The 26585-nt window shown below is 40.9% G+C and overlaps 1 protein-coding gene across 1 annotated transcript; it reads right to left on the reverse strand.

Moving 5' to 3' along the window:
• Positions 1–9: 9 nt before the first annotated feature.
• STARD7 (StAR related lipid transfer domain containing 7) lies at positions 10–26585 on the reverse strand. The gene is made up of 8 exons (XM_043604053.1): positions 26266–26585; positions 16358–16566; positions 15742–15791; positions 14149–14259; positions 13986–14068; positions 13208–13307; positions 4270–4354; positions 10–3420 (listed from the first exon to the last, which is right to left on the reverse strand). The coding sequence occupies exons 1-8, from the start codon at positions 26583–26585 to the stop codon at positions 3236–3238; spliced, it is 1143 nt and encodes a 380-aa protein (XP_043459988.1). The 3' UTR covers positions 10–3235.

Here is a 26585-nt window from a genome sequence, read left to right on the forward strand (position 1 = left end):
TAGACCGGGTAGCTTAAACAACAGAACTTTATTTCTTACAGTTATGCAGGTTAAAAGTCCAAGCTCAAGATGCTGGCCAATCCTGTTCCTGGTGAGAACACTCTCCCCTAGCTTTCCAGGCTACCTTGTTGTCTGCACAACGGTGGAAGGGGAGAACAAGCAAACCTTTGGGGTCTCTTCTCCTAAGGGGACAGATCCGTTCATGGAGGGTTCCACCCTCATGACCTCATCTCATTCAAATCACCTCCCAAAGGCCCCATTTCCAATACTATCACATTGGGCATAAGGACTTTCAGCATGTGAATTTTAGGGAGACAGTTCAGTCCACAGCAAAGTGTATTTATATATAAAGACAAAGCACACACCATAATAAGTTAACAACCAGCAAAGGTAGGGGGAGGGCATACAAAGTTTTATTATTTTTCAATTTTTCAAACATTTTCATAATAAAGAGTTGGAAGGATTTTTGAAGCTGCTAGCAACAGAAAACCTGGGGAAGGGTAAAGGTCACAGGAGCACTGTCTTCAAGAATGTGAAGTACTATCCCATGGAAATGTTTTCCTTGTGTTGTTCCAAAGACAGGGCTTGACCCCCCGATTCTGGTAGACGCTGAGGTGGCACATTTAGTCTCAACATAAAGGACTTCCTGAAAGCTAGAACTGTCCAACAATGGAAATGTTGCTTTCTGTAAGAACTCAAATGCTTCTCAGTGGAAGTGTTAATGCAGAATCTGGAGAACGATGTCAAGGATGCCACGTGTAGGGGCCTCTGCAGCAGGGCGGAGGCCAGAGTCACCAACTCTCCAAACGGTTTATAAAAACACATGTGCACCCATAAGCATACAACACCTAACAAGTAGTCTACAAGCAGGGATGGCTTTCCAGTGATTATCTCCGAACAATTTGGAGAAAAGAGCCTTAATGGTTCAGGTGTACATTTGTGTTCACGTAGTGTTTCCCACAGGCAGAATCACACATAAACTCAAAGTTCGCGTTCCGCTCTTAAGTGTCTCCGATCTATCCATCGCCTTGCAACAAATTTACACTCTAGCAGAACTGCTTGTGTGACCCTACTTCCCACCAGGCCAAGTGGGGTTTGAACTCACCACCCTCCCTCTCCAGCCAAAGTCCCGGTCTGCCTCCCGCACTAGACCTGGCTTCCTCAAATCCTTTCCTCCTTTCCTTGCTCCCTCCCAAGTTTCACTGCCAGCAAAGCTCAAACACCGTTTCCTCAAGTTGATCCTTCCTTAAAAGCAAAGGAGATGGTGAGTAGATCAAGACAACAAAGTGGAAATAGGTGGTTTGTTTTCATTTGCCAAACTGGCTACCTGGAAAGGGCTCATAATCAAGGCAAGGTGGTTAGCTCTGTGTTAGCCCCTACCCAGACCACACCTTGCTGCTTCCATGTGCCAACCCTAAGTAGAAACACTCCAACTTTCTGATCAGGAAGAAACCATAAGCCCAATATACAAGATTTCCCACCACCACATGTCCAAAGACAAACACTCTTGTACCAATCTTTATGTATTTATTCACACATTTGATAAAAATGTCACAGTTAGAAGTGAAATCATTACAATGACATAAGTAACTGTACAGACTGACCCCAAGTATAGGGTCAAGTTGCCAAAAATAGGAACATGAGCAACACGTAGCTCCTTAACACCTGTGCACTCACACACTCTTGCCCACACCACCATCCATGCCCCAACAATCACAGGCGCTAAGTTCAGACATAGCCCAGGGAGCTTTTCCCTGGCTTCTGTGAAGTCCTGGGGATGAGAAGAGAGAAATGATCAGCGAAAAGAAGCTGGAGATACTCAACACATCTCTCTGTTCTGCCAATGACTCAGAGAAGGCAAGACATGAAACACGGGGGCAGTTATTTCCTTGGCACAAAACTTAACAGGCAACAAAAATGTCCAGAGGTTTGAGTCAATCTGAGGCTTAGATCCCCTTTTCAACAACACAAAAGGGTAGCCAAGTAGGAAAAAAGGGGAAAATCCAGCCGTTTAAATTCTACGGAAAAAAGAGAAGGGAGTATTTAAAACTTGATCCCTATTCTGTCAGATTGCAGCCGGACCATAAGCAAAATCAGCCAGGCCAAACTGATACCATCTGATTGTGACTTTACCCAAACAGTGTAGTTTGCTTTCGTTTTAACTCTGAAAAGAGGAGGAAAAACTTTGCAGAGGAACAAAAGGGTCACATAAACCACATCCCCATTATATCAGTATTTGGGGCAAGATTACATCTATTTCTTCACACAGCTTGTCTACAGCTCTGAGAGCTCCAAGGGAGTGGCCCAACCCCCATTCCTCTGCCTTTAGCCTTCCAAGATGGACAAGTCCTCAGCATCCAGTCAAACCTGAAGTGTGAAAAATAATGCCTGAATCAAAATGGTGTTTTCTATACAGTAGGACTATGGAGAAATCCTACTCAAGTTCCCAATTCCTACAAAAACCCAAACCTAAAGTGTGATATTTTGAGCATCACCATTGACCCTATCAAAACACTGATGACACAGAAAGCTACCATCTGAAAGGATTCATTTCCCAGTGTTCTTGATAAACGGACTAAGGAAGGAGGCGATGATCCAAATTAATATAGGGCATGAATAGAGAAGAACTGGTCAATGCAAAGGAAACTGCTTTGGGGGATGGCGAGTCAATGGGGTGGTATTTGGGAGGCAGAAATTCCTTGGTACAAACTTGATGTCCCTAAAGATAGAAGCAGGGTGAGGACAAGGCACTTACACTGCCAAGCAATAGTTCACATCCATTCAACACTAGGACTGTTACCAAGAGCACTCCCAATGACCCCTCACTGAAGACTCAACTGGCCAACTGTACTTTCCAGCTGGACCTTCAGAACTGAAGGAAATCCCAAGCGCTGCAGAACCGATGGTGAGAACTGGAATGTTGGCAGAGGAAACTACTCAGGAAACGAAAAGAAGTTGTCCCCTTCTGGCCTGAGGTGAGAGGTTTGTTCCAGATTAGCTCAATGAAATACTGAATTTCAAAATGCTTGGCCTGAGAATATGACAACGCCCTCATGGATGATTCCTCCTGTTTTGATAAAGAGCAATAAGGGCTCTGAATGAAATCGGACACCAGTTGAGTCATCCTGCACTGGTGGTTACAGCAGACGCTTTATAATACATGTCCCCATTCTGTAGCAGATAAGGAACCGAGACAGGGCTAAAAGCAGCCTGTCCCTTCTTATCCCAAAACCCTTCAAGCGTACTCGATCCGGGCAGGGCCACAACTACCCTCATTCTTCCGCTCTGAAGACGGGGTGGTAGCCTTGGCTTCGCTACCCGTTTCCAGAGGCTTAGATGAGATATAGTCCTTTACTTTGATCTCCATGTTCTTGGCTTTCAGAGTGGCCATGTGCAGCTTCTCCAGGAAATCTGGCATGCCTGGTGGGAGAGAGGAAAATCTGGGTAGGCTGAAATACAAACCGACAATAGGCTCAAAATTAGAAGGCCCTATTTCTTTCATGGTAGGGAGCCAATTCCTTTCTTATAGAGATCACAGCCTAATCAACAACCTGTGAGTGACAGCTGCCTCCTAAAACGTATACAGAGTGAAAACAATCCATGACTTCGGAGATCCTTTGGAAAGGGGTACTGATCAAGCCGCATAAGGCTTTTAAGTGATTAAAACACCGCTTATCAGTAGCATAGCCTAATTATCTGCCAATTTTATTTAGACAAATATCAAACAGAAACACCTAATCTCTCCATTCTCCCCCTGAGGTATTAGAAGCTGCCTACAGAGAAGCAAAAGAAAGAAAATCACATGAGGATGCTTTTTAAAACAAGGAATTGGAAGAAAAAGGTACAGTTACAGCTGTGATATGTAGCCTTTGTCAAGATACATGGTAGCCCCTTTCGCAAGGTTACTGTCCTATAACTACCACATTTTTTCCACCAGATTGTATGGCCTCCAACACTATCTAAAAAGAAAAAAATTGTTAACACATTAACATACACAGTCCATATTTAAGGAATAAAAGCTAAGCAACTGTTCTTAAAACTCCCTTCTGGGCACATGTTGCTTTCAGGGACTCCCTAACTCTCATCCCTCTGAACCCCAGCTGGAGGCTTCAATGTCTTCATAGTATTCAAGAATGGACCAGAAAAGATATTTAATTTCTCCAACAGTGCTCCCATGAGACAAGCACTAATCTTGCTTGCCATTAAGAGCTAGAGAAAAACAAAATGCTCAGCCCAGGTTCCAGGCCCTGTATACAAGTGCCCACTCACCACTGGAAACCATCCAACTAACGCAGTAGCGAGGAAACACAGTCTGGGGATTGTCACTGTAGGTCAACAAGTAGTCAAAGCCATTCTGAAAAAGAAGTACAGCAAAAATAATGATACCTGAATTACCCACCACAGCTTCCGTATCCAGTACCCCAGAATGATCATGATTGGACTCTGGGGCAGACAGTGTCATTTTTTACCCTGCGCAGAAAAGCGTTAATACTGAAGACCTCAGAGGTTGCCATTCGTAGAAGGGTCACCCTACAAGGTTGGCCCTTGGGTGGTGTCCGGGAACTCGGCTCCCGGAGTATTCCCAGTCAACAGTTAAGTGTAAGGGTGACTCCCTGTGTGTCTTGTCTGTTTGTGCAAACAATCATACAGTTTGCGCTAAACACCTGTTTTCCTTCTGGGGACATCTGGAATTTTGGTATGTGCTATGCAGAGGATCCCTATGTGACCAGCCCTGAATAAAAATCTTGGGTGCTGAGTCTCTAATGGGCTTCTCTGGGCAGAAACATCACATACCTGTTGCTATGTTTTTGTTGCTGGAAGAATGTGCTCTCCTTCACGGGAGACAGCAAGAGGAAGCCTCCACATGGATTCCTTCAGACTCTGCCTGTCTCTTCCCTTATGATCCAGCTGCGTATCCTTACTACATGACTATATAATGAATCTTAGTCATGAGTACAATTACATGCTGAGTCCTAGGAGTCCTTCCTGTGAATTTTGGGAGTGGTCTGGAAAATCCCAACACATATCCCAAAATGTTTAAAGGTCCTAATCTTTATCAAAATGATACAAATTCTGGGGCGCCTGGGTGGCTCAGTTGGTGAAGTGTCCGACTTTGGCTCAGGTCATAATCTCGTGGTTCATGGGTTCTAGCCCTGCATCGGGCTTTGTGCTGACAGCTCGGATGCTGGATCCTGCTTCGGAGTCCACGTCTCCCTCTCTCTGCCCCTCCCCCACTTGTGCTCTGTCTCTCTCTCAAGAATAAACATTAAAAAAAAACTCCCGGGGGTGCTTGGGGGGCTCAGTTGGTTAAGCATCCAATTTCGGCTCAGGTCGTGATCTCACAGTTTTCGAGCCCCATATCAGGCTCTGTGCTGACAGCTCAGAGCCTGGAGCCTGCTTTGGATTCTGTGTCTCCTTCTCTCTCTGCCCCTCGCCCACTTGTGCTCTGTCTCTCAAAAATAAATACATGTAAGAAAATTTTTTTTAATTTTTAAAAATTATTTTTAAAATGATATAAACTCTGCCACACTGCTGCTGCTGCTGCTGCTACTACTACCAGCAAACCTCTATAGACCACTTAATGGTGTGCCAGGAACTATTTCAACTTATAATGTAGATACTGTTACCCCATTTTATAGGGGGGGAAACTGAGCAAAAAGGAGCTTTGCCCAAGGTTACCCACATACTCAATGACAGCCAAGATGAACCCAGAATTCTGACTGCAGGGCCCTTGCACCCACCACTCTTTTTGGCTCAGCACTCTCACTGCCTAACTCCAGTGAAGGACAGAAAATTAAGGAGATTTACAAGTGTCCTGATCCTAGGAGAAGTAACCGATCATACTCCATCCAAAGGGGTAAGAGATAACCGCTCTTATGTCGCACTTTTTTTTAATGTTTATTTTTTAGAGAGAGAGTACATGCGTGAGCAGGAGAGGGGCAGAGAGAGAGGCACAGAGAGGATCTGAAGCAGGCTTTGTGCCGACAGCAGAGAGCCTGACATGGGACTCCAACTCAGGAACCGTAAGATCATGACCTGACCTGAAATCAGATGCTTAACCCCTGAGCCACCCAGGTGCTCCTATGTCTGTACTTTTTAAAGCAGAGTGGCCACAACTCCAGGTGGTAGAACTACAACTTTAAATTCCCATGGTTTTTTTTTTTTTAAACCAATTTTTAAAAATGTTTATGTATTTATTTTTGAGAGAGAGAGCGAGCGAGCACAAGCAGGGGAGGCGAAGAGAGAGACGGAGACAAAGGATCCCAAGCAGGCTCTGCTCCAACAGCAGAGAGCCCGATGCAGGGCTTGAACTCACAAACCATGAAATCATGACCTGAGCCAAAGTGGGATGCTCAGCTGACTAAACCACCCAGGTGCCCCTAAATTCCCATGCTTTTACACCAAAGTTCTTTTTTTTCCTGAATGGACTGTTTAATCTTTTATTCGTTTACTCAATACATATTTGAATGTCTGCTGTGATTGGCACTGTGCTGGGTATGACAGAGCAAACAAAAATGTGCTAGTCCCTGCCCTCAGGAGCTTTCAATTAACAGGATAGATGCCGTAACAGAGATACAGATGAATACTATGGAAGTAAAGAGAAGGGAAAGGTAAAACCTGTACGGTGGAAACAGTAACAGTACCCACCACAAAGTTGGCTAGAAGACTAAATTAGTTAATATATATAAAAGACTTTATTCTTCCCATAAAACACTTAGGCTGAGAAGTCAAGAGACCCAAGTTCTCATCCACCACTACTTGTGTTTTAAAAGGAAACCAAAAACAATGATTACCCATAAGAAGAAGGAAGGAACTGGGTGGAAGGTACAGGGATATAAGCAAAATCACTCTAGTTATTGATAAATTTCACTTTGGAAAAACAAATTTTTTTCATAATTTAATAAAACAAAATTAAGTTTAAAAAGCAGTATCTAGGGGCGCCTGGGTGGCGCAGTCGGTTAAGCGTCCGACTTCAGCCAGGTCACGATCTCGCGGTCCGTGAGTTCGAGCCCCGCGTCGGGCTCTGGGCTGATGGCTCAGAGCCTGGAGCCTGTTTCCGATTCTGTGTCTCCCTCTCTCTCTGCCCCTCCCCCGTTCATGCTCTGTCTCTCTCTGTCCCAAAAATAAATAAACGTTGAAAAAAAAATTAAAAAAAAAAAAAAAAAAAAAAAAGCAGTATCTAAAAATCAAAAGTAAAGTAGACAACAGGGAACCCAACTACAAACTGAGTCAGTAAGAAAATTCACAAAGAGAACACCTATTTCAAATAACTTTAAGTGTTTATTTTTGGGGGCGCCTGGGTGGCTCAGTCGGTTGAATGACTGACTTTGGGTCAGGTCATGATCTCACAGTTCACGGGTTCGAGCCCCGCGTCAGGCTCTGGGCTGACAGCTCAGAGCCTGGAGCCTACTTTGAATTCTGTGTGTGTGTCTCTCTCTCTGCCCCTCCCCCACTCATGCCCTCTCTCTGCCTCTCAAAAATAAAGAAACGTAATGAAAAACTTTTTTTTAATGTTTATTTTTTGAGAGAGAGAGTGGGGGAGGGGCAGAGGGAGAAAGGGACAGAGGATCCAAATCGGGCTCACACTGACAGCAGAGAGATGACATGGGCTCAAACCCACAAACCACAAGATCATGACCCAAGCCGAATTTGGATGCTTAGCTGACTGAGCCACCCAGGTGCCTCTCAAGTAACTTTAAAACTCAATTATTTTGTACCCTGTGTACATACCCTAAGGATAAAAAAATATATATATACAAATTTTAAATCATCACATTATTGGTGATCTTTGCGGTATTACTCTGAAGCTGTTGTGTATATTTCAGGTTAAAGCAAATGAGTAGTTATGTTTGGAGTGATAAGAACTGAATTTCTCATCACGGGAAAAGATGACAGATGTAAGACACAAAATAATAAACAACTCTCCAGTCTGAAATTTGAATTAAAAGTATTGGCATGTATTTAAGATTTATCTTTAAAACAAACAAGTAAAATTTATTACTTAGTTCTTTCTTCTGAAAAGACCTAAAAACAATGAGCAAACCAATAGCTATTACTCCTAGAAACCAAATTCTGGTTATTTATTTTTAAAGATTTTATTTTCAAGTAATCCCTATACCAAACCTGGGGCTTGAACTTACAACCCTGAGATCAAGAATCACATGCTCTACTGACTGAGCCAGTCATCACCCCCAAAGCCTGGTATTTAAACGACATTTTCTTAAAAGGAACCAGGACTCCCTAAAGAAATGCTAATTTCAGGTTTACAGCTAAACCTATACAAGATGAACCTAGGATATCTTGTAACAGCAGAAAACAAAAGAACCCCTGAGGTCAAGTCAAAAGGATTCAAGCCAGGAAGATGAGGCCCCTAATGGCCAAAATTGGGACAAATTTGAGTATCAATAATTGTAGGGGCACCTGGTGGCTCAGTCAGTTAAGCATCCAACTCTTGATTTCAACTCCAGTCATGATCTTGCAGTTCATGGGTTCAAGCCCTACACTGGGTTCTGTGCTAAGAGCTTGGAGCCTGCTTCGGACTCTCTCTCTCCCGCTCTCTGCCCCTCCCCCCTGCTCGACCTCTCTCTCAAAAATAAACAAACTGAAAAAAAGAAAAAGAATAACTGCAATAGGTTAAAACTAACCAAACATGTTTAAAAACTGAAATAGCTACTACCCTCAAGACAAAAAGCTTCTACACAGCGAAGGAAACAATCAGCAAAACTAAAAGGTAAACAATGGAATGGGAGAAGATATTTGCAGATAACAGATCAGATAAACAGTTAGTATTCAAAATCTATAAAGAACTTCTCAAACTCAACACCCAAAAAGCAAATAATCCAGTGAAGAAATGGGCAAAAGACATGAATAGACGCTTCTCCAAAGAAGACATCCAGATGGCTAACAGACACATGAAAAAATGCTCAACATTACTCATCATCAGGAAAATACAAATCAAAACCACAATGAGATACCACCTCACACCATTTAGAATGGCTAAAATAATTCAGGCAACAACAGATGCTGGCAAGGATGTGGAGAAAGGGGAACCCTTTTGCACTGCGGGTAGGAATGCAAACTGATGTAGTTACTCTGGAAAAGTGTGGAGGGTCCTCAAAACATTTAAAATAGAACTACCCTACAACCCAGCAATTGCACTACTAGGTATTTACCCAAAAGATATGGGAGTGCTGATTTGAAGGGGGGCTATGCACCCCAATGTTTATAGCAGCACTATTAACAATAGCCAAAGTATGGAAAGAGCTCAAACGTCCATCAACTAATGAATAAAGAAGCTATGATACACACACACACACACACACACACACACACACACACACACACACACAATGGAATATTACCTGGCAATCAAAAAGAATGAAATCTTGCCATTTGCTACAATGTGGATGGAACTGGAATGTATTATGCTGTTTGAAATAAATCAGGCAGAGAAAGCCAAATAGCCTAGGATTTTACTCATATGTGGAATTTAAGATACTAAACAGATGAACATAAGGCAAGAGAAGCAAAAATAATACAAAAACAGAGAGGGACACAAACCATAAGAGACTCTTAAATACAGAGAACAAACTGGGGGTTGCTGGTGGGGTGCTAGGTGGGAGGTATGGGCTAAATGAGCAAGGAGCATTAAGGTGGACACTTGCTGGGATGCGCCCTGGGTGTTATATGTAAGTGATGAATCATTAACTTCTATTCCTGAAATCATTATTACACTATATGTTAACTAACTTGGATTTAAATTAAAAAAAAAAAAAAAAAAACTAAAATAGCATTAGAAGAAGTCTTCTATCAGTTCTTCCACAGCAAAGACTAATGGTATTTGTCTATAACAAAAAAATAAAAACTTTACCTTTGGAGGATCCCTGGTTGAAAGGACCAATGCATTATTTTGAAACTCATAAATAAAGGAACAAATCAACCATTTCTCTTACTTCCCTTTCCTATGTGCACTATAGAAAACCAAACAGTTGGTGAGGAAAATTACCTTAATGTACTTCAATTAATAACTGGAAATAAATGAAGAAAAATAAAGGAATTACAAAACCAGCAATTTGTTATACCCCTAATGAAATAACGGATCTGAGCCATAATCACCAATCATTTCTAAATTCACAAAGAAAGAAACAGTCATCAACTGGCCTTCTGATACTGTGGTCTTGCCCAAAACAACCAACCAACCTGAATCTGTTCAAGCCTGAGGTTTGAACAGTAACTACCAATACCCAGGAAATACAGGCAGGGGACAGGGACAGAGGAACACATTAAATGATACTATGGAGATACAATCATCAAGATCCAGGACAAAAAACCACTGCTTCTTCAACAAATATAATTGCAAAACAGCAACAACAAGAAGAAACAAAAAAAACAAAAAACAAAAAAAAAGAGGGGAAACATACAGACTTCAAAAGACTCAAGAGATAATATGAACAAATTTCAAATGTCTAGAGTCTGAATTATATTTTTTTTCCTTCAAGAATTTTATCTTTTGGGGGGAGCCTGGGTGGCTCAGTCGGTTGAGTGTCCGACTTCAGCTCAGGTCATGATCTCACAGTCTGTGAGTTCAAGCCCCACGTCAGGCTCTGTGCTGACAGCTCAGAGCCTGGAGCCTGCTTCTGATTCCATGTCTCCCTCTCTCTCTGCCCCCTGCCCTGCTCACACTCTGTCTCTCAAAAAGAGAATAAACATTAAAAAAAAAAAAAATTATCTTTTGGCACACCTGGGTGGCTCAAGCATCGACTCTTGATTTCAGCTCAGGTCATGATCTCACGGTTCATGAGTTCAAGCCCTGTGCCAGGCTCCACACTGACAGCAAAGAGCCTGCTTGGGATCCTCTCTGACCCTCCCAGCTCGTGCTCTCTCAAAATAAATAAGAAAAAAAAAAAAGATATTTACTTTTTTTTTATTTATTTTTTTATTTTGAGAGAGATAGAGACAGAAACCACAGACTCAACCAAAACTAAAACCAAGACTCAACACTTAACCAACCGAGCCACCACCCAGGTGCCCAAACTTTTTTTTTTTTTTTTTAAAGCAGGCTCCATGCCCAGCACGGAGTCTGACGCAGGGCTTCATTTCACAACTGGGAGATCATGACCTGAGCCACAATCAAGAGTAAGACGCTTAACCAACTGAGTCCTGATTCAAATAAACCAACTACAAAAAAATTCATGGACCATCAGGAAAATATGAACACTAACTAGATTATTTGATATTAGGGATTATTATGACACTGAGGTTATATTTTCAAAAATGTTTTTTCTTTTTGAGATAAATACTGAAATATCTATAGAAGAATTCTTCTATGGGTTCTTCTATAGTAAAGCAAGAAACTGTTTCAAAATAATCAGGAGAGCAGGAAAAGGGACAAGAAAGGATATAGATAAGTTTGCCCATGAGTTGATCACTGTTGGAGCTGGGAATGGATACAGAAGGTTCATCAACATGATTCTTTCTACTTCTTTATCTTTTAATTAGGGAAAATTTGAAATGTATATAAAAGTAAAACAAATAAAACACCATACCTTGGCTCAAGGATCTATTTTCCATCTGCCAAGTCCAAATGCAGCTGCCTGGTTTTCAAGTATTCTATCTACATGGTCAATGTTAACTTATCACTCCTCCCTAATCTCAACTTTCCTTTCTAAGTGGTGAGTCTCTGAACCTATTCATGACTCATTTTTGTCTTTGTCTTTGATAAATCATGTCGTTTCCGCCCCCAGGGCGCTTCCTGTTTTCCTCTATCCAGTCTGCCTTTTCAAGAGACCCCACTCAAATCTTACCTTTTTCATAAGAGCTTGCCACCAATATAGTGAAAGAATTATATAGATAATCTCTATTGTTCCCCCACCCCAACTGAAAGAAATTATTTACTGGGCCCCTGCTAGATACAACACACTCGGCTAGGTGCTAAACGATGCCTTGGCTATTTTTCATGGTCATGGTTTCTAAAGGTAGCAATGCTGGAACTCAAGTCAGTTTTTTCCCAATAGGAAATATATGGGGGGCAAGGTTAAAATTTTAAAGGAAAAGAGTGAGACCTAAGTCTGTCTCCCACACGGTCTCCAGCCTGACCCAGGCTCCCCTTCCTAAAGGCAACTAGCCATGGACACTAAGTAGCCTTACTACTTCTTTTCTATTTTCTAAAGTTCTAAAGGACTTTTTAACTACAACACATTGTAAATAAACTTTTTACACTGCAACCAGTTCTCTCTCAACCTCATACACACACATTCATACATCCTTATGTACCTAAACAAGTCTCATGAAATATGCTTACACTCAGATGATTTCTACTCCGTATATTTTTTCTTTTCTTTTTTTTTTAGCTGGTCATAATGCACTAAAGTAATTTTGTCTTCCACTAATGGGTAGCAATCTGTTTGAAAAATACTGTTCTAAAAATAGTATACAAATAAACACACAGATCTCCCAGTTAAAAAGAGTCAATCACCACATTAACTGAAGTGAACCACCATTTCTGTCATATTTAAAGTCCCACGTCAGGCAGTATAAATAGAACAACTTGTTGAAAACAAAACCATACTAACACACAGTTCATCCAGCTCAAAAATAAAAGTAATGGAAAGAAACAAAGCCTTTAATTGTAAAGTGAAATACAACTAAAACCAGCAACCACTGGAATCAATACGTAGCAAACTCAATAGATTTGACCAAAAAAAAAGCAATTCCCTACGTTGAAAAAAAAATTCTTCTCAAAGAAAGGTCACAGATTTTAAAGAAAGCTGAGAACATTATTTTAACCCTCTCATTTTACAGATAAGGAAACAGAAATCCAGAAAGGTTTCAAATGTTTTGCTCATTGTGGTGAAATTTTGATGGAAAAGATGCTCCTTCAGTTCCCAAAGAATGCCGCTAACAGGCCGTCGTCTTCTCCTGTCTCTCATACAAACAGGAATCGTGGGTCATCAGAACTTTGTCCTGGAGGATCTTCCAGGTGTTATCACCCTACAGCAATGGTTCTCAAACCAGTAGTATCACATCGGGACCTCTTAAAAATGAGAACTCTTGGGCCATACCCCAGCACTGTATGTTAACAAGCTCCAGTGGACTCTGATGCACGCCAAGTTTGAGAACCACTGCCCTTCCCAGTTCAGACAAAAGGCATTCCTTGAGAAAATTCCATAGCAGCTACACATCATCTCTCGGATGATGTAAAACTCACCTCATCAAATGACTTGTGGGGACGGATAACCATCTGGGATTCATACGATCTGACCCTTACAAATTCTGGAGACTCGGGAACACTAGGGTGCTCCACAGCACTGGTAAGGAGAAAAGTTAAGGAAACTCAGTAATGTTTACATACAAAACAGCGTAAGAGCTAAAGTTAAGGGGAAAATCTAAAAAGCTGACTCTAATTTTTAAAATAAAACAGAGTCACCAAGATGAATGAATACAAACTAAGTTCTAAAAACAAAGTGAGGGGCGCCTGGGTGGCGCAGTCGGTTAAGTGTCCGACTTCAGCCAGGTCACGATCTCGCGGTCCGTGAGTTCGAGCCCCGCGTCAGGCTCTGGGCTGATGGCTCAGAGCCTGGAGCCTGTTTCCGATTCTGTGTCTCCCTCTCTCTCTGCCCCTCCCCCGTTCATGCTCTATCTCTCTCTGTCCCAAAAATAAATAAATGTTGAAAAAAAAAAAATAATAAAAAAAAATAAAAACAAAGTGAGTTTCCTTGGTGATTCCTAGGCTTTGTAACCTTTGTGTTGAAGAAAAAAGCACTTATTTTTCTAATTATCAATATTAAGGTTAAAGAAATGGTTTAATGAAAAGCTTACATCCCTTCTATCTTCCTAGACTGTCACCAAAGCCCACTCGTGTTCTAGCTGGGATGGATGGGGTCCTAGCAGCACCCCTATTAACAAGACCATGCAAACTCCCACCAGACATCTATGAAGGACACAGCTAAAGGATCTCAGGAGGAGCCACAAGCAACCACACATACCGTGACACCAACACCATCACGTTGTTTTCCTGATCCACGCTATACCGTCGAACATAAACATAATCCCGGGAATACATTGGATACTAAAGGAAAGAACAGGCAGAATTAGTGTTCTGCCTCACATGGATGTGATAAAAGTAAAAATACTAACGAAAATACTCACAGGAAAATGGGTTACCCAGTGAAGAACCTCAGAACCACTAACCACATCCCTCTCAATCACTTCCAGCTTGATTACCAGGGCATCCCACTTTTTTCTATACTCTGTATCCAGCTGTAGAAAGAGAAGAGACTGTCAAGACCTAAGAAATTCAAAACAAAGCTGCAGAAGACTTCTCCAGATGCTTGGACCTCTGACCCAAGGATCTTATTCCGAAATGGAAACCTGACCTAAAAGTGGCAAAGTATGAAAAACACAGCTGTGTTTATTTTAGACAAGTCTTTCAAAATCCTTTCTTATAGGCCAATAGCATTATCTTGAAAGTGAATCTTACTAAAGAAAGGCAAAGCACAGGGGCACCTGGGGGGCTCAGTCAGTTAAGCAACCAACTCTTGATTTTGGCTCAGGTCATGATCTCATAGTTCATGGGGTCGAGCCCCATGTTAGGCTCTGCACTGACTGCATGGAGCCTATGTCGGATCCTCTCTCTGCCCCTCCCCGCTCGCTCTCTCCCTCTCTCAAAAATAAATATTTTTTTAAAAAGGCAAAGCAAAGGAAAATATAAGAAAAATATATTGTGATAGACATGTTTAGGGAAAATTTAATAGGTAGTGACATACAAATGTACAAGGGTAAAACAAATTTTTAAAGATTGAAACAGACAAAAAGCCCAAAAGTATGAGCAACACTTCACAAAAAGAAATGCAGGCAGTGTATTTTTAAATTTCTAGCATCACTTGTAACTAGGGAATTTCAAAATAAGACATATCATACACATCCAAACTCAACAAAAACTCCATATAAATTAACAAAATTCAGTGTTTGGGGGGAAGTGTGCACTTGCATATTATTAGTGAGTGTTATAATCATTAATTAGTTACTGAAAGCCTGATAAAACAGTGAAAAATCTAAGAAGGAAAAAAAATTTTTTATACAACTCTAGGTGATCCCACCTCCCCTTTTCATACATTTCCACCCAAGGAAGAAAGGAGTCTTTGAATACTCTTCATCTTTCCTAAATAAATAGCTTCACTGTGGCAATATTCCACATTACTAAATCCTGATTGGATCTGCACTCAAGAAGAAAATGCTGTAAAGAACATTATCGGGTCAATAGATAAAAACTGGAATACAAACAAGAGTAGAAGAGTTGCAAAAAAAAAAAAAAAAGAGTATAAGAGCTGCATCAATGTTAAATTTAGAGACTTTCATAATGGCACCACAGTTAGGAGAATATGTCTAGTTTTAGGAAATACACACTGAAGGATTTCGGAATAAAGGGACACGTATGTAACTTACCCTTAAATTGTTTAGGAAAAAATAACTGTAACACCTTATAAAATACTAAAAACATTCAATTACATTCCTCTAATTGACCTTCCCAACAGCCCTGTAAGAGGACAGAATCAGTCTCATCCCCTTGGACAAAGAGTAAGTCCAATGTCTACCTAGATGCTAATTGACAGGAGAAGATACAAAAATAGACAGATGTACTGAAGCCAATGTCTTCGGAGTTAAAGAAATTATTCATGTGGACAGTTTGCAGTGGATTTCCAGGCTTAGAACCTCCAAATCTGGGAAGAAAAATTTACTCACCTGAACGTTGAAGAACTGCCGGGGTGTCACATCTGTGTAGGTTCCAAAAACTAGAATGACACAACAAAGAATAAGGGATTAATGCCACATCCCCATCACTTGCCTTATTCCTATCACTTAACTGCATTCCAATTATAGAGTACAGACAGATCTTAAAGGCAGATTCAGGAGCACCTGGGTGGCTCAGTCAGTTAGGCGACTCTTAATTTCAGCTCAGGTCATGACCCCAGGGTTCCTGAGATGGAGCCCCACATGGGGCTCTGTGCTGACACAGCAGAGCCTGCTTGGGATTCTCTCACTCCCTCTCTGCCCCTCCCCCCCCATAAATAAACATCAACAACAACAAAAAAACATTTGCTATAGAAAAATAAAAGGCAGATTCAAAAACTAGATTATCATATTGGGACAGAAAAGACAGACAAAGACAACCTACAGTAAAGTATAGCAATGAAGACACTGAGATACTTGTCATCTGGGGGAGGCAAAACAAAAACAAGAAACCATGGTAAATTTTCTGATCAAGAATCAGAAAAGAACAGTTTAGAGAGGATGAGGAACAAAAGTCCTGCACACCTGGGCAACCATGGAACACACAAGGCAGCCAAGCTGGGCTCACCTCTGTACTGGTAAAGGTGAGTGCCTGTAATAGGGCGCCGCCACAGCTTAAAGTGTTTCTTATCCATCACCATTTCCCATGGCTGCTCTTTGCCCCCTAAATCTTCATTCCCTTCTGTCTGGGATTTTGGTTCTGAAGGGTGGCGTTCAACTCCAGAGCGCTGAAACACATGTGACATTTCCTCCAACCGCTTCATCTCATCAATGGATCTGCAAAGAAAAACAAAAGGAATGGTGCAGGTGGTTGTAATTAACCTGTGAAATGAAATGTCCACACAATGACTTGCATAAGGAAGGTGTGGGTTTAAAGCAGTATAAAATGAATAAAAACCTGACTTCCTGAGTTTGAATCCCAGTCCAACATTCATTCACCAAAACATTAAATTACTTGACCAGTCTGTATTCTTAATCTGTAAAATGGGGATAATAACAGCACCTACCTCAAAGGGTTGATTATAAAAACTTATATAATTACATATTTTTCCTCCTCTTTTATTTTTTTAAAAAAAAATTTTTTTTCCAACGTTTATTTATTTTTGGGACAGAGAGAGACAGAGCATGAACGGGGGAGGGGCAGAGAGAGAGGGAGACACAGAATCGGAAGCAGGCTCCAGGCTCTGAGCCATCAGCCCAGAGCCCGACGCGGGGCTCGAACTCACGGACCACGAGATCGTGACCTGGCTGAAGTCGGACGCTTAACCGACTGCGCCACCCAGGCGCCCCTTTCCTCCTCTTTTAAAAATATAATTCACATTCCAGAAGAATCATCATTTTATAGCATATAATTCAACGTTTTTTAGTATAGTCACAAGGTTGTGTAACCATTACCACTAATTCCAAAACATTTTCATCATCCCCCCAAAAAAACTATACCCATTGGCAGTCACTCACTCCCATAACCTCTCACAATCACTCATCTATTTTCCATCTCTATGAACTTGTCTATTTTGGACAATTAATATAAAGACTATACAATATATAGTCCCTTGTGTCTTGCTTTTTCCACTCAGCATATTTTCTTATGAATTTTTTAATGTTTATTTTTGACAGAGAGAGAGGGAGAGAAAGAGGGATGGAGGGGCAGAGAGAGAGGGGAAACACAAAATCTGAAGCAGGCTCCAGGCTCTGAGCTGTCAGCATGGAGCCCGATGTGGGGCTCAAACCCACAAACCACGAGATCATGACCTGAGCTCAAGTAGGATGCTTAACCGACTGAGCCACCCAGGCGCCCCTCCACTCAGCATAATTTCAAGGTTCATTCATGGTGTACTTTGTTCCCCTCTTTTTTGGCTGAATACTTCTATTTCATTGAATGATACATCACATTTTGTTTATCCATTCATCAGGTGATGGGCACTTAAGTAAGTTTCTACTTTTTGGCTGTTATAAATAATAATGCTATAAACAGTTGTGTCCAAGTTTTCATGTAGACACAGTTCCACACAGCTTTCAGTTCTGTTGGGTAGATTCCTAGGATCGAATCTGCTGGGTCATGGCAACTCTATGTTTAACCTTTTGAGAAACTGCCCAATTATTTTCCAAAGCAGCTGCACCATTTTTATATTCATACCAACAATGTATGAGGGTTCCAACTGCTTCACATCCTTGCCAACACTTGTTATTGTCTATCTTCATGGTTCTAGCAATCCTAGTGGGTGTGAGAAGCGTATCTCATTATGGTCTTTGATTTATATTTCCCCAGGGCCTAATGATGCTAAGCATATTTTCAAGTGCTTATTGGCCATTTGCGTATCTTCTTTGGAGAAACAGCTATGGAACTCTTCGCCTATTTTTAAATGTTTGAGAGAAAGAGCACATATGCACCGCATGTGGGGGCGGGGCAGAGAGAGAGAGAGAGAGAGAGAGAGAAAGAGAAAGAGAGAGAGTGTCCCAAGCAGACTCCGTACTGTCAGCCCAAAGCCCTACATAGGACTTGATCTCAGGAACCCGGGGATCATGATGTGACCCGAAATCAAGAGTCGGACATTTGGGGGCACCTGGGTGACTCAGTTGGTTAAGCGTCTGACTTTGGCTCAGGTCATGATCTCATAGTTCCTGAGTTCAAGGCTGCTTCGGGCTCTGTGCTGACAGCTCAGAGCTGGAGCTTGCTTCAGATTCCATGTCTCCCTCCCCGCTCGCACTCAGTCTCTCAAAAATAAACGTTAAAAAAAAAAAAAAAAAGTCAGACACTTAACCAACTGAGCCACCCAGGCGCCCCTTTGCCTATTTTTAAACTGTTATTTTATTGCATTTTTTTATTGTTGAAATGTAAGAGTTCTTCTACATACTCTCAATAACAGTCCCTTATCAGATATAATTTCTATTTTGTCCATTGCTTTGGGTTATCTTTTCAGTTTTTTGATAGTGACCTTTGATGCACAAAAGTTTTTAATTTTGATGAAATCCAATTCACCTATTTTTTCTTTGATTGCCTGTGTTTTTGGAGTTACAGCTAAGAAACCATTACTGCCTAATCCAAAGTCATAAGGACTCATGCCTATATTTTCCTCTAAGAGTTTTAGTATTAAAAAAAAAGTTTTAGTATTAGTTTACACTTTGATCCATTTTGAGTTAATTTTTGTGTATGGTATGAGTGAGGCAGGGGGTCTAAATTCATTATTTAGAACGTGCCTCTCCAGTTGTCCCAGACCCATCTGAAGACTATTCTTTCCTCACTGAATTGTCTGGTACTTTTTTTGAAAATCAACTGGCCATAAATATAAGGGTTTATTTCTAAAACTCTCCATTTTATTCCAACAATTTATTTATCCATCCTTATGCCAGTACCATATGTGTTTTTTAATATTTATTTATTTAAGAGAGAGGGTAAATGGGTTTGAGGCAAAGGGAAAAGGAGAGTGAGAGAGAGAATCCCAAGTGGCTCCGCACGCAGTGTGGAGCCCAACACAGCGCTCATTCCCACAACTGTGAGATGGTGATCTGAGCTGAAATCAAGAGTCCAATTTTTTGTTTTAATTTTTTTTTAACATTTATTCATTTTTGAGACGGAGACAGAGTGCGAGTGGGGGAGGGGCAGAGAGAGTGGGAGAATCCAAAGCGGGCTCCAGGCTCTGAGCTGTCAGCACAGGGCCCGACACGGGGTTCAAACTCACAAACCGTGAGATCCTGACCTGAGCCGAAGTCGGACACTTAACCGACTGAGCCACCCAGGCGCCCCGAGAGTCCAACGTTTAGCTGACTAAGCCACCCAAGCACCCCCCATATCATCTTAATTACTATAGCTTGGTAATAAGTTTTCAAATCAGGAAGAGAGAGTCCTCCAACTTTGTCCTCCTTTTTCAAAACTGTTTTGACCATTCTGGGTCTTTTTCATTTCCATATGAGTATCAGGATCAGCTTGTCAAATTGCACAAAATAGTGTACTAATTAAGACTTTGATGAGGATTGTATTGAATTTATAGATCAGTTTGACTAGTACTGCTATCTTCACAATCATCTTCGATTCCATGAACACAGCTTATCTGCCCATTTATATGTCTTAAAAATTCTTGCAATGATCTTTCGCAGTTTAAAAAAAAATGTTGTTGAACACTACAATGTTGAACAGAAGTGGTGAGAGCAGACATACTTGTCTTATTCCTGATCTTAAGAGAAAACCTTTCAGTCCCTCACCATTAAACTATGCTGCTAGCTATGTCTTTTGTAGATGCCCTTAATCAAGTTGAGGAAGCTTCCTTCTATTCCTAGTTGTTGAATGATTTTTTATCATGAGAGGAGGTTGGACTGTCAAAATGCTTTTCTGCCTGTACTGAGATGATCATGTGGTTTTTTAGCCTTTATTAACGCGATGTATTAAACTGATTTTTATTTGATGAACTAACCTTACTTTCCTGGAATAAAACCCACTACTTCATGTCCCTTTTTATATGTTGTTGGATTCAGTTTGTTAGTATTTTGTTCAGAACTACATGAAGCTTTAAAACATCCAAGATAATACCATATAACCTTCTATGTTCCATTATATATTATTTAGGAACATATGCCTATGTATAAAGACACAGATGGGAATGAAATACAACAAACTGAGATAGATAATCTGGAGGACAGGGGAGATTTCAACTGCACAGGAGTACAGAGAAGTCTTTAATGGCATCTTATTTTCTTTCTTAAATATAACTGTATTTGTAACATTCATGTTAAAGTCTTTTTATACATCTGAAACATTTTATAATAGTTTTTTAAAACATGGCTTATATTTTCGCCTTAACGTTTAAATAGCCCATGGAAAGAAAGATTGCTGGCTGTCTGCATCATATACAACTCTTCTGTTATTCAAGACTGAAGAAGACATCAACTACTGATAGACTGTCTGAAATGCCCACTCTTCTTCAACCTTCAAAAACACACACAGTTCAAGGTCAACTTCCAGGCAGAGTAACCATATTCTTTTACTTTTATTCCTCTACAGCCATATAGCATATTATAATTAATCTATCTTTATACATGCCTCCTCTTTACTAAACTATGAATTCCCTAATGTCCCCAAATCAGTCTTTCATGTCTGTGTTCCCAGCATCTAGAAGTACCTAGTAAACATCAAACACTCCAATGTTTACTGAATAAATGGAGTATATATGAAAGCAGGCCTCAATGATTCAAATACTTATTAAAAGATTATATTAACACATTACTTTAAAAGCCAAAAATTCAAAGTTATACTAGTGGCCCAAGATTAAAAGTTTAGAGCAACCCAAAGTGATGGTGACTGTAAACACCTGTGTTCCAGTCCTCACTCTGCCAACTATGTGATCTTATGCCAAGTCATTTTACCTGTAAATCCCTCCCTTTTTCTACCTGTAATGTTAGGACATTATTTCTTGAAGGTTTCTATTAGCTCTAAAATTCCATTTCTCTGGATTTTAAACTTTGGGCTTCGATGAGAATCCCAAAATAGGTGGGATATAGCCCTCTTTCAAGCCCTAGCAGTTGGAGTACAGCACCTAATTTAAAGGAGGTTAATTAGAGACTTCTGGTAGAGGATGTGAATCTTGAGGAAATAATACAAGGCATGGGATCTTTTGGAGATTATTCTCAGTGATCTTGAAGGAGTTGAGAGTCCAGCAGTGCAACCAACCTAGGGGAAACAAAATCAGCACTACTACCCTAAGGAGATTGATTATTCCTACGGCAAGCTTGGCTGTTCTCTTGGCCAACCTGTACTCTGGTCTTCTTGTCAATGCCCTGAGTGACCTAACATCTTTCTGGTTAATCCCTTTGGCTTAAGTTAACCAATATCACCTCTGTTTGCAACCAAGAACCCTAGCCAGTACAATTTATACTGATGTTCTGATGAAAAAAGTTTAACCATTTTTAAAAAGTTTTAATTTGAATTAAAAATTGCAAAACAGGATTCACTGCTACCACTACAAACACATATAGAAATAGGAAAGGAACTTTATACAGTAAGATCTTTCAGAGAAAAAAGCAAAAGCAAAACCAGAACCAGACTGGCTCAGAGAACAATTCAGGCATCACACAGCACCAATTATGACACTTTTCAGGACTAGTAAAGCATTCTTCAGTAAAAATTAAGCACCACCCTTGAATGTCATTCTTATCACATAATGAAGAAGGGGAGGAATGTCTTCTTAAAACTTCATCAGAGGCTCATAAAATTACATAGTAAGGTTTTAAGAAAATTATATGACTATAGGCAATACTTTTAATGGCCTTCTAAGGTGGTACAGAGCTTCTGACCCATTGCTTTATCAACCTCTCCTATATAATTAAAGGCCACTAGGTGACCTTGATTAAAATTATGAGACCAAGTCCCCAGAGGGGGAGAGAAATGTCTTGTGAAGGCCTGACATTCATACTTGAAATAGCACAATCTGAATGCTGGCACAAGACTGCGACATGAAAATGCAAATGATTCTTGTCCACAGATTCAACGATATGTGAAGGGTCTCAACTTCTTCCTTTTTTTTTTTTAATGTTTATTTATTTTTGAGAGAGAGAGGCAGACTGCAAGCAGAGGGAAGGGCAGAGAGAGAGGAAGACACAGAATCAGAAGCAGGCTACAGGCTCTGAGCCAGAGCTCGATGTGGGGCCCAAACCCACAAACTGTGAGATCATGACCTGAGCCAAAGTCAGTCGCTTAACGGACTGAGACACCTAGGCGCCCCTGAAGGGTCTCAACTTCTAAATGCTGACATGACAGACATCATTAGCAGCACACAGGTGTTCAAAGTCAGTCACTATCCTGTATGTGGAGGAAGGAAAACCTCTCGCCATACATCTCTTTAGCCTGCTGTGCCAAATCCTGTTTGGACAGGGTGAGTGCCTAAACCTTGTTATCTAAGAGACTTAAACAGGTAATAAGAAGAAAGGACAAAAGAGATTATTCCCAAAATAGTAACAGAACCAGCAGATTAGTAAAAGGATTAAGAAAAAGACAGCCAATGCTTACCTTTCTCCAAAACTAAAGTCATTTCAATATGGATTGAGAGGTATAGAAAGAAAATGAAGACATAAAACTATTAAAACAGAGTAGTAAGTACAACCAGGTTTGGTCATGTAAGTCCTGCCCCAGTATAGGGTTTGATATAAGGGCCCAAAATGATTCAAATAAAGCCATCCCGAAATTAGCCATCCCGAAATCAGTAATTTCAGTAAAACAACTGCCTCAATTCACATAATCCTTTCCTTAAATTACAAATTACGGTCAAAGTTAGAAACTTTCAAGTACAACTGTTACGAGACAACACATCTACAAATAACAAAACATCAGCTAGCTCACTGCAATTCTGGGCCAACTGGTTAACGGTAAAATAATGAAGACAATGTAAAAAATTTCAAGTCAGGTTTAATGTAGTTCTGATGATCTAAGAAGGGTATGCCAGCAAAAAATCTTCAAGTGACAGTGGCAAAAAAGATGAAGGACCTTTCGTTGGTCATTTATCTAATTAATAATACACAAAACAATGTAACAGAAGTTACAATTATTCTAAATGCCCTGAGATAAAAGCGGGAACCTAAACAATTTCTTTATGAAATTTTACTGGCACTTATTTACTCAAATTTCTGGAGCAATGGACTGTAACTTTTTTAACAGGAGGAGGGGTTAATAGAACATTTTCCCCTAGCCTTTCATATTTCTTAACTTCCTTCCTCCTTTTGTTCTTGTAATTTTTTTTTTAATGTTCCAAAGCAATAAAAAATTACTACTGTATTTTTCCATAAGATCTGTCCTGGGCTCACAGAATGCCAGCTAGTACCAAAAACAATGACTGAAAGTTATTTTGTTTGATTTGTTTAATTGAAGCCACTGGGTAAGAATACTAGGCCAAGCATTAAAAGACCTGATTTCTACACCTGGTGCCCATCAGTGTGCCAGAGTCACTTTGTACACGTTACTCCATTTCTCAAATTTTCTTGCTGTTGCTAAATAAATGAGATTCTATTTGTTAAGATGTTCTCAAGCATAGAAGAATTGAAAGCCAGGTTATTCCTTTTCATTCTGAACGGAGACTCACGTAACATAAGAAAAAAACACACGCCATGTTTAAAGCATACATTCAAAGAGTACCAGCACAAGTTGGTACAAAAACAGCACAGAAGAACCAAATGCTGTGATTTAGGGGCCATGGGACAATCATGCTCTTCTTCCATTAACAATGAAAAAAATGCACTTGTCCTGAGGCACATTCAACCGCGCTCCATTATGGAAGCCACCCAAAATCATTTCACTAGAACAAACAAAATCTCAGATGTTCCAAACTAGCTATAAGAACCTCAGCAGTGCCTCCTTTAAAGCAAATAAAATACTTAAACGACAAACAAAAAATGTTCACCTGAACCCAGAATATTTTATTAAATAAAATATATGACAAGATATTAGAAACATAAGAAACCTATAGAACCACCGTACAATCGGCATGTAGTTGAACAGCGTTACTATTCGTCTCCCTAGCAAGGTAACAAACGTTGTTTTTTAGTTCTCCAAATGGACACCTTCATCAAATTTTAGGTATATGACTGAATTCAAGCATGAACTAGAAAACAAATTGTTAAACGAAGGTCTTTACTAGAACAACTCTGGAGAATCAGAAAGGACCTTAAGTGTTCTGACTGGCCTTCATCTAAGCTTATGAAATTCGCGAGTGGGTTAACAGAGGGCAATACCTCTTCAGGAGCTGGATTAGAACCAAGAGTGTTTCAAATGCCCCCGGGTTTCACAGACAGCTCAAAGAGAAGGGAAATGGTACGAATACAGGGCCTGGCCATCAACTGGTCTCTTTCTGCTACAGTGGGTAGTGACTACGGACTCAAATGTTTACCACATGCATTTTTTATCTTGTTTTCCTCTCTAGCTCCTGCTAATGGGAGGCCTACTAAACAAAGGCTCCAGGACAGACTGTCCATAAAAACACACGAAATAAGCCAAAGAACGTCATCTACCACCCAGGCCCCCAATGCTATTCAATTCCCATCCCAAAACATCTCCCTCTCTTTTGCACCAGGTAGCCCCTTTTCTGGTTTTCTTGTCTTTCCTAAATAGATCCAACTGGGAATTTTCCTCTCAAACTTGACTACTGGGGAACATGGGTATTTCATCATCAAAAAGAAAACGAAAATTCAAACAGTTAATTGATAATTTCTTAATACAAAGGTTTTCCTCCCATAAGTCATTTTATTTCCCATACCTGAGACTGAGAAGTTGCACAAGAATACTAACAGAAACTAGGCAAGCAACCTATCATGCTTTGGTATCTTAACATTTTTGTGAATAAGATTAAGATTTTCAATTGCATTTATATCCTCAAGGTGGATATTTAGTAACTAGTAAGTTTTCTATATGTATATCATAGTAATGCAGGGATCAAAAACCATAGCCTAGGGCCAACCACCTAATTTTGTAAAGATTTACAGGGAAACAAAAATTTAGGGGGTGGAGGGAGAGAGGGGATATCTGTTAAAAGGAAAATACAGAGGGGCGCCTGCGTGGGTCAGTTGGTTAAGCATCTGGACTCTGATTTCGGCTCAGGTCATTATCTCACGGTTGTGGGCTCTGCGCTGACACTTCGGATCCTGCTTGGGATTCTCTCCCTCTCTCTCCCTTTTTCTGTTCCTCTCCCACTTATGCTCTCTCTCGAAATAAATAAACTTAAAAAAAAAAAAGGTTACTAAAAAAAGAAAATACAAAGATACTGTAAAGCAAGAACGGAATCAAGGCTTCCCATGAAATTAGTTGAAAACTATAAGGATTAAGATTCAGAACCACAGATTAACAAATTCAACCAATGGTACTGCATTTTTCACCCAGAAATGTTGATGATGATGACAGCGTAACTTCAGAGTCTAATGAAACACTATTCCCTAAGTTGTAGTTAAAGCAGCAAAAAACTGACCTAATTTTTGCAGGTTAAAATGGCTGGGCTACTGGTTTAAGAAGCCAAAAGCCTTTCCAGCCTCATAATTCTGTCACAGCAGCAAAAGAGCTCTCCTGGCATTTCTCACGAAATCCCATTTGGAATGCAGTAATTTTGTAAATTACACATACTTAGGTCAAATTTGAAACCTGCATTGAATTTGCACCTTTTTGGAAGAATTAAAGATTACGTGAACCAATGGGTTACATGCCTTCAAGACCTAATTCGTTTTTTACAACGTTATTTCTTCCGCGTGATGCTCCCTATTCAAAGTCTTCCCACCTACACCAATCTGCATTTCGTTATTTCTAGCCAGACAAATGAAATTAGCACAGAAAGACAATAAAAAAAACATGGTGTGCTAAAACAGGATCGAGTTACTGCATCGTCACTTCAAGTACCACCGGGTAAACCGGACACACTGACCGAAAAGGCAGGCCCCGAGGATCGACGTGCCGATCTCCCAATCTGACCCGCGCCAGCGAACCGGACCGAACGACCTCGTCTCCGGACTCACCTCTGCAACTCCTCCTCCTGGATCCTCTCCTCGTCCCACACGAACGCGCCAGCGAGCGCCGCCATCAAGGCAGAGGCATGGCCAGGGCGGCCGCGCAGCCGGCGCCAGAGGCGGCCGAGAAGGACGCGGCGCGAGGTCTCCGAGTAGAGGCGGCCGTACAGCTGCGCGATCTGCTGCGCGCGCCGCACACGCAGGCCCGTCACGAAGCGGCACTGATTGGCCAGCAGGGCTAGCAGGCCCCCGCCCCGCGCCCCCGCGCGTCCCGCCGCCGCCGCGCCCGCTAGCCAGGCGGCCAGGGCCCGCGGCCTCCGCAGGAACAT

The sequence above is a fragment of the Prionailurus bengalensis genome, chromosome A3 (genome assembly GCF_016509475.1).
Source record: "Prionailurus bengalensis isolate Pbe53 chromosome A3, Fcat_Pben_1.1_paternal_pri, whole genome shotgun sequence".
In the NCBI taxonomy this organism is placed as follows: domain Eukaryota; kingdom Metazoa; phylum Chordata; class Mammalia; order Carnivora; family Felidae; genus Prionailurus; species Prionailurus bengalensis.

Excerpts from the sequence above, each read along its gene's own strand:
- STARD7 (XM_043604053.1), bottom strand. The coding sequence starts at position 26,585 with ATGTTCCTGCGGAGGCCGCGGGCCCTGGCCGCCTGGCTAGCGGGCGCG. Across the intron at positions 14,069-14,148 it reads ACTGGGTAACCCATTTTCCT|TATCCAATGTATTCCCGGGA; the intron begins GTGAGTATTTTC and ends TCTTTCCTTTAG. Across the intron at positions 3,421-4,269 it reads TAGTTGGATGGTTTCCAGTG|GCATGCCAGATTTCCTGGAG; the intron begins GTGAGTGGGCAC and ends CTCTCCCACCAG.